Source organism: Zophobas morio, unplaced genomic scaffold (genome assembly GCF_036711695.1).
Source record: "Zophobas morio isolate AGI-343-1 ecotype UQ-CSIRO unplaced genomic scaffold, CSIRO_AGI_Zmor_V1 ptg000011l, whole genome shotgun sequence".
Lineage (NCBI taxonomy): Eukaryota > Metazoa > Arthropoda > Insecta > Coleoptera > Tenebrionidae > Zophobas > Zophobas morio.
Genome location: NW_026972116.1, coordinates 13,101,260 through 13,117,632, shown reverse-complemented (window position 1 = coordinate 13,117,632; position 16,373 = coordinate 13,101,260). Strand labels below are relative to the sequence as shown.

The 16,373-nt window shown below is 32.1% G+C and overlaps 2 protein-coding genes across 4 annotated transcripts; both read left to right on the top strand.

Moving 5' to 3' along the window:
- The first annotated feature begins 672 nt into the window (after positions 1 to 672).
- Positions 673 to 5,235, top strand: LOC135126970 (calcitonin gene-related peptide type 1 receptor-like). Of its 3 annotated transcripts, none has more exons than XM_064053235.1 (8): positions 673 to 716; positions 3,091 to 3,276; positions 3,327 to 3,492; positions 3,815 to 3,940; positions 4,000 to 4,473; positions 4,527 to 4,734; positions 4,800 to 4,986; positions 5,035 to 5,235. In XM_064053235.1, exons 2-8 carry the CDS (start codon positions 3,115 to 3,117, stop codon positions 5,170 to 5,172), a joined length of 1,461 nt encoding a protein of 486 aa, XP_063909305.1. In that variant the 5' UTR covers positions 673 to 716; positions 3,091 to 3,114; the 3' UTR covers positions 5,173 to 5,235. The 3 variants fall into 3 exon arrangements, with proteins under 3 accessions (XP_063909305.1, XP_063909304.1, XP_063909306.1); XM_064053234.1 differs by lacking the exon at positions 673 to 716 and adding an exon at positions 754 to 869; XM_064053236.1 differs by lacking the exon at positions 673 to 716 and having other exon boundaries at positions 3,230 to 3,276; positions 3,318 to 3,492.
- Positions 5,236 to 5,528: 293 nt separating this feature from the next.
- LOC135126971 (calcitonin gene-related peptide type 1 receptor-like) lies at positions 5,529 to 15,290 on the top strand. Its single transcript, XM_064053237.1, has 8 exons — positions 5,529 to 6,056; positions 12,755 to 12,934; positions 12,987 to 13,146; positions 13,200 to 13,325; positions 13,379 to 13,846; positions 13,954 to 14,161; positions 14,214 to 14,400; positions 14,449 to 15,290. Exons 1-8 carry the CDS (start codon positions 5,991 to 5,993, stop codon positions 14,584 to 14,586), a joined length of 1,533 nt encoding a protein of 510 aa, XP_063909307.1. The 5' UTR covers positions 5,529 to 5,990; the 3' UTR covers positions 14,587 to 15,290.
- The last annotated feature ends 1,083 nt before the right edge of the window (positions 15,291 to 16,373 follow it).

Here is a 16,373-nt window from a genome sequence, read left to right as displayed (position 1 = left end):
TAAAAAATGTGGTAATTAACATGATATTTATATTGGATTATTAGAACTGATAATCTGAAGTTTAGTAGTCCCAAAATATTGTAAAAAATATGAATTATGTACTTTCCAACGGATGCGCAAAGGACTTTTGTAATAAAATCATTTTGAAAAAAGTTTAATTTAAATTTAACAAATTTTAGAATGCGATAATGAAAGTTTCCCTTCTCTTCCCTTTCTTTTCTTTGATTGTCTAGCGTTGTTGATATTTGTGAACGTCTGCTGAATTGTGACTTCTGTTTATCTCGATCTAACAAACAAAAAATGGAAGAAAATGGAGTTTGTACTCCTCCGGAAATGAGGTAAAAGGCAGTAACATTTTACTTACGCGAAAAATTTGAAAGATTTTTATAGGAGAGATAGGCAACCCTAAATACGATATTTATTATTTAGTTGTAATAAGTAGACAGAAATTTAATTTCACAGTTCGGAAGCAGACTACAATAGACACGTTCTCAAGCTAGTACTGAAAAAAATAATTTTAATTGACCATAAATAAGATGTACCTTAATAGAACAACGTATTCTAACTGTTTACTGAAACAAGCGCACTGAACTTATGTTGTTTATCTAGAATTATGATGGATTATAATATAAAAACTTTAGGTAGGGTAATAAATGGTTGTACAGTGACAATACAAGCCATAAATATGGTTATTTATATTTTCAGTGATAAGATAGGTAAGATTATAGGTACATACAAAATTTAGTGAACGTCAAATTTTTGTTATAGTGGTCGTTGTTATTAATAATAATTGGTAAATTATGATGGTTTCAAAACTTTTTGCAGTGATTGTCATCAGTATCTTGACAATTTTTTCAACATATGTATTAGTAAGTTGCCACTACATTTGTATAAATACATAGTGTTGTAGCCAAAATTTTATTGGGAACATTTTTGGACACAAAATCCTCTTTTGAAGAAAGCAAATAACCATTTGTTGGGTAACAAATACGACGTACATTTTCTTGCAAATATAGTCTTAAGGGCCGTGGTCTTAATCGTCGATCATTTTTAAATCCATTACATTCTGGCATTTATTTAAAAATCCTTACTCAATATGAACATTTATATAGGTATAGTTCTGTCATGTTATTTTCGTGAACAATAGAAATAACAATAATGAGATGATGATAACAATAATCCATTAAGCAGTTTTTCTATTAAATTAATCAAAAAAGTTCAGATACCCCCAGTCCAATTAAAAAAACCAGTGCCACACAAAGTTTATTTAAAGAAAATAAAATGGTGAAGGAAACTTCGAATTGTAGACCTGCCTATTTTCTTAAAATGGATGAGCATTTTCCGAAATATTGTTAACGTTTTCCAGTAAACACAAAATTTATATATAAAAAAAACCTATTTTTGGAAAATGTAATCTCAAAAAAATAGTGGTAACTGTGAACGTTCAATTTAAACACGAGTAAGGAAAGTATCATGTATCAATAAGGAGTAAACTGTAGTGAGAACGTTATTTTTGTAGGGATATATCATTTCTGTTGTTTCTATATTGCGTATTCTTTAGTAATATCATTTATGGTTCAAAGAGAGACAGAAGATAATGTTTTCTGTCTCTCTCACTGCTATGGGCTTTGCAACCAGACTAAAAAAAATAAAACTACCTCAAAAGCATTTTGTAAAAGTAGATATCGTTGCGATTAATAAGAGAAGCCAATTCGCACCCCCGTAATTTAAATTAACCAATAGTACAACAATTATTATCAGTTATAATATAACAAGTGATATGATTATTATCGATAATATTTCGAGTGAAACCGAGCTGCAGATTCAACGAGTGCGAAGCACGAGTTGAATGTGCTGCCTCAGTTTTACGAGTCATGTCTTCGATTATTTATTAATCACATCACGAGGTATATTCAACATGAGAATATAATGAATGAACACATTTTTTGATAATAGAATTGATTTCATCGTTTTGAGCTTGCCCCCAAAGTTGGCAAGCCATAATAGACAGAAAATTTTATGAAATTCTAAATTTTTTTTCAAATTTGACAGTTTTGAAATTTAGATAGCAACAGACCACAATAAGGTAATAAAATTATTATCGCTATGATAGCCATGTAACTAAGGGCATGAACAAATTCTATTGGAAGAAATGGGGTCATGTGATCCATGAATTATATTCTCAATCAAGGAATACGAGTGGTTGGGGACTGCAATCTTATCCCGAGAGAGAGGTTCGATATATTGCTTTACCGTTTTGATTTTCAAATCTTTTGAGGCCACTTGGTAATATAAAATCGGCCACATTTGAACCCAACTCCTTTCGAGTTTACTGAAATTTTTATATTTTTTCCTACCCCACTAAATACATTTCTGAGAATTTTTTCAAATTTTTTTACCCAATTAAAAAGAAGTTATGAATTTTTCAAAAAAGGCTCTTTTTTTTCAAAAAACTGTAACTGGTTCAAAAATTGAGTTAGCGGGACTTTTTTTGTCAAAAATTTTGGCTTTAAATGTATTTTTTAGAAAAAAATTGAAATAAAATGTTTGATTTGAGGTTCTATGAGATTTTTCACTTTTTGAGAAAAACCGTGAATTTCTGGAAGTTCGAATTTTTGATTATTTTTTTTTTCTTTATAAAAAACTTTGATTTTTTCTGGACATGATTTTTTCTGAAGAGTACATTTAAAGACAAAAATTTTGAAAAGAAAAAACGTCCCGATAACTCAATTTGCCAAAATCAGTCCTTATACTACTATCTTACTAGCTACTACCGTCTTGAACTTCACAGGTCAATATATTTTGAGTGGTTACAAAAATAACATGAAATAGTATGTTGAGTCCAATTTGTGGTACGTTAGTTATCTTGTTTAACAATATATTTGGTATTAATAATACTGTAACTGAAGTTTTTAAGTTAGTATATGTAGAGGATTAAAAAAATGTATAAAGTTTCCAGAAAAACCTGTAGGCTAGTTTGACAGGACTTTCAAAATTTATACAAATATGCTGTAGTTTTTCATAATTTGCCACACTATACGTAAATGCGAATGGATTATGTCCTATATTTTAACAGTGTGTCTTTTATAGGGAAATGAGAAGATATGTAGATTTATGACCCCGAGACTTGATGGTTTAATACGTCTCCAGGCTCGTAGTTTATGGAATCCATTAACTGGATATTTTTGCTACAACTATACAGGAGATTATCGTTTAAATTTTATATATCAAACTGAAATTATAGAAATTAATGGCTCTGCGATCAATGTTACATGGGTAAAAACACATATTTGTTTACTTTATATATATTTTTTTAGTTTTTGTAGATTGATAACAATTCTTATTTCTTGTATGACTATACAAATGAAACGTCGTTAGACTACATTCGGCGCTCTTTCAAAAAAGACATATTTTTTGAAAAATGGAAAACTTGCTGCCGCGAAGCTGCTCACTGCTGTGATGTCCATATGACAAGTGAAAATATTTATCCAAGTTAGTAAAAAATTTCACTGTCAGTAATTTTACAGAGCTTGTTTCATTCAAACAAACGTAGCCGTTTTTAACATGTTAAATTTATTACAGTTTGAAACGAGCTTTTTTTCACATGTTTATAACACGTACAAGATGATGTATGGTCTGAGCATAATGAATTAATTTGCAAAAAAAGCTACACAAAAAAATCAAAATTTGTATAAATTTACATATTTGCAGTAACTTAAATTGTAAATTTTTGATTTTGACATTTTTTGTGTCCGTGAACATAAGGACCAGAAAATAAAAATATGTATAAATAAATAAATACTATAATTTTCAGATATCGACTATCCTTGTCCAGCTGTCTGGGACAGCTGGACATGTTTTCTCCCTGCAAAGGCTGACACCATATCGAGAGAACTGTGTCCAACGGTGACCTTTTCAGCCGAAACCCGAGCATGTGAATGTGAGAAAATGAAAAAATCTTGTACTTTTCTCGAAATTTTATTAATTTTAACATTACAGTGTTCAGTAAAAAAACGTGCTTTTCTGGTGGCTACTGGAACCCTACCACAGACTATGAAACCACTTGTGCTCTTGCCCCAATTCTTCTCCCTCGCCATGATTTCCACGTCACAATTTTGGCAGTATCAGCAGCTTTATGTGTACCTGCTGTACTAATATTTTTTAGTTTTCGAAATTTCCGTCAAAAAGTGATGTTTATTTTGCACAGGAATTTAATTTTGGTTATCGTAGTGAGAAATTTGTTGACTATTATGTCTAAGGAAATTATCTTGAAAGATGAATTGATATCTGCAGATCTGGATACAGTGATGAGCAGAAATAGTGTATCTTGCAGGATTTTGGCTTTTTTCGAGAACGTGGCCAAAAATGGAATTTTTAGTTGTATGTTGGCTGATGGTTTCTACTTGCATAAATCCATCGTCAGACCGTTTACTGCTGACCCGAAGCTTGTTTTTATATATTCTGCAGTTTTAAGTAAAATTTCTATTGTTAATAGAGCGTTAATTTTTATGTATTTATTTTTCTAGTATTTTCATTTTTACCATCTTTGGTATGGGCTCTTCTGAGAGGTTTAGATCATGGGACTCACTGTTGGATGGTCGATAATTCTAACCACCAGTGGGTTTCAGATGGATTTCGTTTAGGCATTTTAGGCATAAACACTTTTCTCTTGCTGGATATTATAAGAGTTATAGTGATGAAACTGAGAGACAGGGGAATTTCTGAACAAGCCAAGTAATCTTACTAAATTTACTAACTACAAAGTTAATAATTAATTTTTTCATAAAACTATATTTTAGGACAACATTTCGAGTGACTTTATTTTTAATTCCACTTTTTGGTATCCACATTATCGTCATTTCAAATCGTGACATAGTACCCAGCAACACGTGTTCAGCACAAGATATATATTATTACATCAGCTACATGTTAGAGGGATTTCAAGGAATAATTGTAGCTTTTCTATTTTGTTACACCAATTCTGAGGTTCGTCTCGATGAAGTTAACTTTCACACTTGAAAAGAGAGTTTTTAGGTACATCATGAATTAATGAATGCCATGAGGAAGATATATATTTCTTTCCAACAACGTTTAGACAATAATTTGAATAACAAAAATTTGGCGAAAAGAAGACCTACAACAGCAACTTACGTTGAATCGGTATCTGATTGAGTCGCATTTTTGTTAATTAATATATTTTTTTATTTCGAAAATACTTATATCATATAATTACCACACCACGTTATTTTTCTTTAAACATGAATTTATAAAGAAATAACAAAATAAAACATTATTAAATTAATTAGAATAAGTCGTGTTTGTTACTATAACACATAATCGAATTCGAAACTCAAGTTTTTATTATAATTGTTAAAGTTTTGTTGTTATTTTTAAAATACTGCTACTAATTAATTTCTTCTAATTTAGGATTTTTTTAGTTCCTTATCTTGACAGTTTATTTCCGTCATGTCCGTTAATCTTTAGATGCCTCCTAATTTTTGTAAAAACAATATAGTTTAATATTAATATCGAAATTGTGTATTTTAATTAGTAACAAATACATATTTTAATCTAATTAATACTTATCTGTTTTAGATTGATAATTTTTTATTTATATTTCTGTTATTGCTATATTATCTCTACTTTCTTATCAGTTTGAAAAAATACACAGGTACTTTATAAGAGGTTCTGCCATATGATTTCTGTCAAAAAGTGGAATCAAGAAGAACATTTGCAGATACTCGAAGATATTAATATTATTATTCGTCCAATAAAGTTTAAATTAATTTTATCATCACCTTCCGATAATAAAAGTATATCAATTGGAATTTGATTAATGACGTCGTCACAACAATAAGTATAGATTCATTCATTGATAAGATTATAAAGCTGAAGTTTATTTAGTATTAATCGTCCTGATGTCTGAATGACTTCATTAGAAATATAGACATTTTTTTTATTTATTTGTAACTAATCAAACCTATACAACAATGGTTCTGAAATGTGGAGTGATATTTACATGTGTTGTGGTGTTATTGCTTCAGGCACCAGAGAGTGTAAGTAAGATGTTTAAGTATGTATAGATAAGATTTTCTATTTAGTTAAAATATGACAAGTGTTTTAAATTTTATGTTTTTTTCGGTGTCATGAATATAATTTGAGCATAATAATTTAAATTTACCATCCTAGAGTAGTACGTAAATCATTTGTGTGTTAAATAAGTTCATATAGGAATATAATCTGATTCTATACAATAATTAGAGGTTAAGTTGTGTTTTGACATTCTGTACTCTTTCCTGATTTCTGTTTCCCTTTTGTTTACAGCCCACGATTAATTTTGTTTCTCTCGTATATCTTACATTTTGCGAACTCATACTTCTTGACCTTTATTTCACAACATTTAGTGTTCTTTCCAGATGTTGTAACCATTGCCCTAAAATCATCCACTCCAGACTCTTTTCTGTGTCTTGATATTTCCATGTGTATAGTATTAGTATTTTCTCTCCTTAATCCGTTCCTGCTCTGCTACTCAAAGCTCTAATCAGAATATTTAGCATAAGATGAGAATTCAAGATAATCTTTTTCACAACTGAGATGATTATCTAAAATGTTTGATATATGAGACAACCTTTCACGGATTTACGAACTTTCTGGAAATAAATTTTTATTCAACGTTTTCTCGTATTCACTCAGTAAAATCCATAACTACAGGAAGACTATTCTAAACAAATTTAGATAATAATGTGTCAAGTTTGGTCCTTTAATTTTCTAATTATTAAAAATTAATTCTTTTGAAAAGTGTGACTCTCCCTCTAATTTCTCCTTTTTTTTTATTATACTGCCAAATAAGTAGTTGCAGCTCTTTTCTGAATACAAAATCATCAAAAATTGGTTGGTTTTCTTTTGCCACAGGATGAAGGTGATAAGTTTTCGTCTTTGGTTACAAGAAATTAGTATAAAAAATGTTATTTCTGGACCAAGGTATTTGATCCATGCAAAAATCATTGAAACAAGACCATAAAAGAATATGAAACAACTTAAAAGAGTCCAAAATCCTTCAAAAATTCCTATTATTTAGATATCCCAAAAGTACTTAAAAAGATCTATATAAACTCTCGAAAATTAGATACATGAAAAAATGGCTGAAAGTCTCGTAAAATCAAGCAAAATTACCTCAAAAGCATTCTATCTTGCTTTTAGGTACCCTAAAATTGCTTTTTACTTCTGGACCAAGCGAAAATTGTTAGAAAACGACTGCACAAAGATATGAAAAAAAAAACTTAATTTTTATACACTCCAAAAGTACCAAAAGATCTATAAACCACAAAAAATTGAGCACATGAAGAAAAATGGTTCAAAATAGACAAAAAGAACCAAAGACAGATTTTTCAGAGCAAAGAGATTAAGTTATAAATTTTAAACTAAGAATTCTGACTAAAGAAATACAAAAAATATTGTCCCTTAATCAATTTTTTAATGTGTTGTTAAGTGGAGCACGGAGAATTAAGTTTTTAAATTTTTAGGATTAAATAACAAAAAAAATAAACATTTACCTAAGTAACAAATCTGGCAACAATAAGGTAACCGTGGATTATGCTGGCTGCAGTGCTGAGCATTCTCGAGATTTTTGTGCGATTTTTGGGAGAAACTTTGATTATTTAATAGTGCTGTTATGGACACAGTTACAATGGATTCATATTTTGCCTTCTATGGTGTTTTTAAATACACGTTTTGCGGGCATTTCTTCCATTTTCACTTCCCGAGCGTAAGCTAAGGAAGTATAGTAATCGAGTCCATCGGCTGAATTGCCACTTTCATATTTTTTCGACGTGTCATGATCTTTAGAGTATGAAAAAAGTGGTCTTCCGTTTCCGTCTGTCTGTCTGTCTGTCTGTCTGTCTGTTTGTCTGTCTGTCTGTCGGTGTGTCTGTCAGGTGTTTGTATCCATTTTTATAGTACAGTATGTATGTATATTAGAAATATCACGTAGATGGTTAAACGCTAACTAAAATTTGGGTAATCATCTCCATCACCAATGGGATGACGTCATTTCCAAAATTTATAATAAAAAGTTTGTTTAAATTTTATAAAATAAGATACTCCTGTACTTGTGGTGTGTGAACAATATTTTGCAATATAACTTTGAAACTTCAAAACCGATTGCTCTGAAATCTTGTAAATATTTTAAGGTTGACGTAATCATGGTAAATCGTCAAACAAAATGTATTCGTTTATCCCCTCCCAAAAAATTGATTACGTGATCTCAAAATTTTGCCGAATAAATTATCATTGCATTAAAAGTTTTTAATTTCTTGTACAGGGTGATTCATACAAATTAATGAATGAGTCAATTTATTTTATTGATTACATCGGGAACGGCCCACTCCGTTTTCCCCAAAATTTAGGAATACAATACTGTTATCACTAGTATTACACATCGAAAGTGATATGTATAAGTGTATTTACAAAAATCACAAAATTTTGTTACGGGAAAACTCATTTGGAACGGTTCTTTATATTTACTTTAACGTTACATACATATCTTGATTTTAACTTATAAGTGTTCTCATAAAAAAATAAAGTTCGCATAATCAAATTTATAATTTTTCGAAAAAGCTGGGTTTGTTTTATTCTATTTCAGGGGCGAGGGTAGTTCTGTCTAAATAACCTTAGACCAATTTTTATATGTTGCTAATACTTTATTGATGATCGCTATCTTGGTAAATTTTTATTGAAGTGATTAGGCCAGCGCCCGACTTTCCTTGGAATCCGGAATTAAAAAATGATTTGATCAGTAATACTGAGAACAGTAAGAAGATAAATCACGGTATATTAATTCATAAATTTGATGCTCTAGGATTTTCTTCACATTCCTTCAATTTTTTTATGTCGTATCTTTGTTCTGACTTTCAAAAATATCACGAGTTCTTTGATCCTTGGGATCCTGAGTAAGAATCTGGATTATGTTTGTTCTTATGTTCAGTTTGTCTAGTCTGTCATAAACACGTGACACGAAAGGTATCTTACAGTTTTGTTTCATGGACACCAAGCCTCACAAGAGGCGAATAAAAAAATATCCTATTGAGAGATATAAATATAATGCTATGTAACTATAGTAGTCCAAGAGCTGTAAGGTTATTGTGTCGAAGTTAAGTTGTTTACAATAATCTCTAAATCTAAGCAAGAAATGTTTAGAAGACGATTTATTGCCAACTGGTAAGCTTAGTGCGAACCATACAAAGGGGTATTTATTTGCGGTCAACTATTTTTATGATGGTCATATAACCTTATAGCTCTTGGACTACTTTAATTAGTAGGGTTTTAAAAATTTTTCCTTCACGTGTTCAAAACGTACTTTAGTAACTTGGAAAGGGAGATTCGTATGTCTGGACAAGTAAAACATGTACATTTATCCGTTATTTTAGGTCAATGTCCTGAATTAAAAAGATCCATCACAATAACACTAGTGCGAGACTTGACCCGTATCACTCTAAGTTAGTCAGTTTACGATCCAAAAAAAAAAGTCATTTGTCAACGTTAGCTATCAACTGGATTAGGCCCAGTGTTCGTATCTACTTTTTAGTTGTGGCCTGGCGTCTTTTGGAGTGGGTTAGCGGAACTGGTGAGCGTTATTTCCGTATGGAGGATGTGAGAGATACAGTATGATCCTCTTCGGTACAACTATGTTGTCAATTATGCAAAAAATAGCCTCTCTTGTTTTGTGTCAGCTCCCAGTTGGCCAAAGTTTTCAATTCCTAATCGAAGATCTGCAAAATTTGGTAGTTTTGTCGCAATTGATACCAGGTACTTGTCGGACCGATGGTAGTCTTAAAGGTTTGGTTCTTCCAACTTGACAAGCTTAGTTATGGATGACGGTTCTGAGTTAGCCTTATCTGTTTGGAAAGCGAAGGGACAGTGTGCTCTTTTAGAGTACAACTTTATTACATGATCGTTTTCCGGGTTGGAACCGTGTTAACTGAATTTTTGGGCTCAACGTTTCGCACACTTTCGTAAGTGGCATCTTCAGGAGCAGGGTTAAGAATAAGGCAAAAGAGCACGGTGACTCAGTATGTCAACCATACCAGAGGCGAAACTCTTCTGTCGACTTTTTCTTTTTTCGATCATGTGTTTTACTGAGTACGACAGGCGATGAATTTGTGTGGTACCTCATCTTGTGTAGATTTTGTAAAGCTGATTTAAAGGTAATGGAATCCATTATTTGAAGAATACAGGGGAAAACAAGCAAGTTTCCAAAATTAACAGTTTAATTTTTGAAGGTTAACATGATTTTTCGGAGAAACAGTTTTTGTACTAACTGCTTCATACAGAAAAAAAACTCTTATGTAAATTAGAATTCTTAAACGCTTAACAGAAATATAGCACATAATTTTAAACCTTTACGGTGTCGAAAATATCAATAGTTTTAAGCATTTAAGTGTGCTTATACCGTTACGTTGATCGGTGAATAAAAATTTCATTTCTAACCTTAGTAACTCCAATTGATACGACTAACTATGCAGCGATTATGTACAGAATAATTCCGACTCGACTGGAATGGATTTGACTAGATTTCTCCCATTGTCTGTATGTACTACACTGCCCCCGACGGTGGTTCCCCATTTAACAGCCGCGCGGTCCCTCTTAAAGTTTTCCGTCACCGCTTCTAGGCTTGTTTTGGAAAACTCATCGTGACATCCGGTTCCAGGCTTTTCTCCGACCGCCGTCACCGACAATGAGTTATCATCGCCGTACATACTAGAACTCATAGGCGTTATACCGGGGCGACGTATGGGTTTATTTCGTAACAATAGGTTTTCTTTTGATATAGTTAGATAAAAAAAATATCAAACCAACAATTTTACTAACCGCCTAATTTCGTTATGTACACAAAGATCAAAGATTGTATATGGAGTGAAAAAACCTGTATTTTAGTGAAACTATTTCGAGTAAACTGATAACCACTAGGCGGAAAAGTATCTTACGGATGCAGTTCCCCAGTTGAAGCAAGGTGTGTTTGACGGCGAGTAGCGGGGACGCTTTGATCTGGTCCACAAGGTCGTAGCCAGTGCGTCGCTAGGAGTGTTTACAGCTTGTTAAAAAACTACTTCTATATTACTATATTACTTCAAATAAAAATACTCGATGCCATTTTTAATTTTTCAAACACAGGACCACAGATTTGTGATCTTGAAATGTTATATTATGTTGATATAGTCCAAAAGAAAAATATATTTGTAATCAAACTATCGCCGCGACAGCACTGGATCTAGCGTATGAAACACAATTCCGCGCGTTGCTGATAACGAACCCTTTAAATGTGACTAATGTTGTCAATTTTCGTTGCAACCGATATTATCATATTCTGAGAATTTACGTGTAAATAATTTATTTGTCAGACATTGAGAACTGTAATTTTAGTTGAAAGAAGTAGCTGGACCAAAGAATGTTAACGTATTGTTACGATGATCGGTGAATAAAATCGGCGTGGGTTAAACTCAATAATTTATTTCTTAATAACTCGAATTTACACAACTAACTATTACAGTGATTATGTACAAAATAATCTCGGCGCGACTTGTCTGGTTGTTCGTAACATTCGCTAGAATAATCTCGTTCCCGAAGGTGACATCCATATTCCCTTCTCGATGTTTCGCAATCGAGGTCTTTTTCCAGTCTATCGCGACTTCCGCTTCTAGGCCATTCTTTAGCGAATGCCGCTTCGACCGGCCGATGAGTCATACTACATACTAGAAGAAACAAATACATACTAGAAGACCCATAGGCGTCGTACCGGGGCGGCCTATGGATTTATTTCGTAACAGTATAATACGGTAATGATCTTTGGTTCGACGTAACATCGTATATGGGTATTAACATCAAATTTACAATCGCAGAAGTTAACTATATGGCATTTTGTTAATCCTAATTTGTTGTTATTGTTTAACAAAAGTGCAAAAAACTAAATAAGCTCCAAATATTACGTATAAATGTTTTTCGTAATTTATAAAATTTTATCATTTTTTTGATAACTCCTACACGTTAAAAAATATAGATAATACCAGTCACAATGTAAGAAAAAAAGACACATAAGGAGATCGAACTTGCAACAGAGTCGGACCCGCGACCTTCGCATTAGTAAGACAACGTTTGAAACAACTGAGCCAGCACGACCGACGCACTTTGTAATTCTTATTAGTATGCCTATGGTAAATTAAGGTTGATTCATAAACCACAACCACAGGAATAGGTTACATTATAAAGTCTAATGGAATTTACTGTGAAAAATTTTGAGTTGACGTCATGATGATTAGACAAATTTTGGTTAGCGTTTTACCATCTACATGATTTCCTAATATACTTACATATGTATAAAATTTGCTAACAATCGGTCTGGTAATTCCGGAGATCATCTGTTTAATAAAAACCAACAGAGACAGACATATGACATATAGACGAAAAAAAGTAGCCAGTCCCCCCAATGGACTTGGTTACAATACTTCCTTAGCTCGGGAAGTAAAAAGATGAAAAATTAGCCACTGTTATCAGCTTCATTCTGTATAATATTTAAATTTTTTATGTCTTTTACATTTGGCCTCAAGGATTTTTTAAATTAATTTTTCTTTGCTTAATAATAACCGGTCTTTAACAGTGTGCCATAGTAATTTTGAATCATCCTATATAAGAGCAAAATGTCATTTTTGTTTTTAATAAAAGTATATTCGCTACCACAGTAATGCAAAATCATTATTTTTAGGTAACAGCAAAAATTTGTATACTCAGAGAACGCAATTTTACCAGCGAAATTTGGGATTTTTGGACGGGTTATTACTGCTACAATTACACACCGGACTTTCGACTGAATTTCAGATATACAAACATCACCGGTTATATTTTGAATGGTTCTCAAATTCCAGTAGCTTTGATTCCTGACGAAGTAATACATACTATTATAAAATTATACATAGGTGTAACAGTTTTTGTTATAGGAAACCCAATACTTCTCTTTCCACTACAAAGATCCAACTTCTTTACAATATCTCAGAAAGTCTTTTCAAACAGATCATTTTTTCGGTTTGTGGATAAACTGTTGTGAAGAGGCCTCTGACTGCTGTGAAAATTCCATGACAGATGAAAATGTTTATCCAAGTTGGTTATTTATGTTTAAATATTGTCGCATTAATAAATGTATCAATTTTTAGCCGAAGAATACCCCTGTCCGGCTATTTGGGATGGCTGGACTTGCTTCGATCCTGCAAAAGCTGGCACCATCCAAAAAGAGACTTGCTCCAAACAAGCTTACTCCACAGAATCTGACGTATGTGAACGTAAATAATCATTCGCTAAACTTCTTCGACCACCTTTATCAATTTTCTTTTAGTCCAAAGCGAAAAAACATGTTTTGCAAATGGTACCTGGAACCAAACGACAGACTATGGAGTTTGTGCCATAGCACCAGTCCTTCGACACAGACATACTTTCAACGTCATCGCGTTAGCCATTGCTACGGTGATATCTTTCCCAGCGGTGGTCATTTTTTTCAGTTTGCGTACGTTCAGAAAAAATCTGCGTTACATTATGCACAGGAATTTAATTCTGATTATTGTTATCAGAAACTTGTTAACTATCATGTCCAAACAGATCATTATTTTGGATGCTCTTAACTCGACTGGAACTACCGTAATGGACGAAAATAGTGTGGCGTGTCGAGTTTTGGCGTTTTTTGAAAATGCTGCCAAAAATGGAATGTTTGCATGTATGCTTGCGGACGGATTTTACCTTCACAAGCTTATTGTTAGAGCTTTTGCAAACGAACCCAGTTTAACATACATTTATGTTGCCGTTTCAGGTAATCACACTTTTGAGTTTTTGAGTAGTAAATGGCTTTAGTAGACTCTTAAACTAGCTCTTGAACTTAGTCCTCTTGGAGGTAGTACTATATTTACCTGATTTTAGTTTTGTCGTTTCTACCATCGCTTATATGGGCCATCGTGCGTAACGATCATGGAGCAAAAGACTGTTGGATGGTTGACGATACCAACGATCAGTGGATTATCGATGGTTTTCGTATTGCCATTTTAGTTATAAACTTTCTGTTGTTGTTGGACATAATTCGAGTTATGGTAATGAAATTAAAACGTGGTAGCGTATCTCAACAGGTTAAGTAAGTATTGATTACACCTCTGGAACAGGATTATACTTTACATACATTGTAGGTCAACGTTTCGAGCAACATTATTCTTGATACCACTTTTTGGTATTCACATTGTTATCATTACCAACAGAAACATCGTTCCTAGCAATACGTGCGAAGCGCAGGATATTTATTACTATATTAGTTATTTAGTTGAGGGGTTACAAGGAATCATGGTAGCTCTTTTGTTCTGTTATATTAATTCAGAGGTTCGTCGTTTATATTTTGTGTTCTAGTTATTTAAATAATTTTTTTAGGTACGAGGGGAGCTGGAAAATGCTTTCAGAAAATTTGTGCTATATTTGGAACAAAGATTCGACCTAAAATTTGAAAAAAAGGAGGACTTGAGGAGAGCAACAACAGCAACTTACGTAGAGGCGTATAATCGTAAATAGATATCATTTTGATTTAGGAACATATCATCATTTCTCGCTTTTGTGATCTATTAGATATGTAAGATAAACTTACTTAGATGTTAGTTTAGACGTTTAGAAAATGCACTTTAGTTTTTTCTGAAATCAATAAAATGACATAATTTCTGAAAATGTTTTGGATAATGTCGAAATTAAACTTGACAATAATGAGTTACAGGTCAATTTAATGATTATTTTGAGGTGCTTAAGGCGATATCAACATAAGTTTTAATCCGAAAAGTTATCCTTTTAAGTCATTGACAACACAGTTTACATGTAATAGTTATTAATTAGATTTGTTTGTATGACTTAAGATTATACTTTTATGGTAAGTTGTATGAACTCCCATATCTTTAAGTACAACCAAATTTTGTATCGATAAAATCGCATAGAAATTTTTAATACCTAAGTGTTATGATATGAGGATACGTTGAAGTAGGTTAAGTGGCATGTTATGTGAAAGGACATATTCAAAAAGTTGTAAGTAAATTGATGACTAGATCCAATTATTTAAAAAAGAACATATACAAGAAAAAAACCTGTAGAAATTTTTGGAAGTTTTTGATCAACTGTGTTATAAAATAAGTTTAGAGATATTATCTACATTTCGTCAATGAATTATTGTTATAAATACTAGATCTTTAAGTAGATTAGTTTTTAGTAGAATAAGAATATTTTTTGTAACATGTGGCTAACTTAAAACCAAAATTTTGATAAATAATTAAAATATTAGTAATTGTAATTTTATACTTCATACCTTCATACTGCCGAGTGAGTTTGCATACAGTCGGTTGTTCTGAGGTTTTCATCTCATTTTTACTTCCCGATTGTAAGCGAAGGAAGTATTGTAACATTTGTCTAATCATCCCCACCAATAATGTGATAACGTCACTTCAAAATTGTACATAGTACATGGGTTTTAAATTATATAAAATAACATAGTCCTACACATCTAGTTTATGAGTCCGTGTTGAGTTTTTACTCGAAACGGCCAGACTTTTGGAAAAAAAATCAAAATTATGAAACAACATTTTGCAATTTAATTTTGAATCTGCAAAACCGAATGCTTTGAAATCTTGCAGATGTTTTATGATAGACATGATAAATTTACAAAATATATTTACTTATCCCCTCCAAAAAATTTATATTAATAAATGAGTCAATTTATTTTATTGAATAAATCAAGAATTGCAAAACTGAATGCTTTGAAATCTTGCAGACGTTTTAAAGTCATTGTAAGCATGGTAAATTCAAGTTATTTTTCTTATTGAGGATAACCTAAGTAATGGAGTCCATCGGGCAATTTGGTACTTTCACATTTTCTCGATATTTCATAACCCCTAGACAAGGCTGTAGTTAGGGGGAGGCTAGGGAATGCTGAACCTCCCCTAGATCCAGACAAGTTATAATTAACCAAATGTGAATTGCAACATCGAAAATAAAAATAAAAGGTAGCGTTTTCTTCAATAAGCGTAAGTCAGAGGAATAAAAAAGTCCGGACCGTTGGTATTGTGATCCGGTTATTGCAATTCGTAGAAAACATATGTTAGTTTAGTTTTTGTTTCACTCTCATGTTTGCAGGTTGATAGGTGTTATCGCGATTTGTTTTAAATTACGAGTACCATAAATTTTCAATTCAGTCTTCAGTCGCACCTCTGTTATTCCAAACGCAGACGTGATTAAATTGTTTCGTTATTTTATTAATTATAAATCACTATTCAAGAATAACAATAATACAATACTTTTATTATTAGTACTACAATGCATCC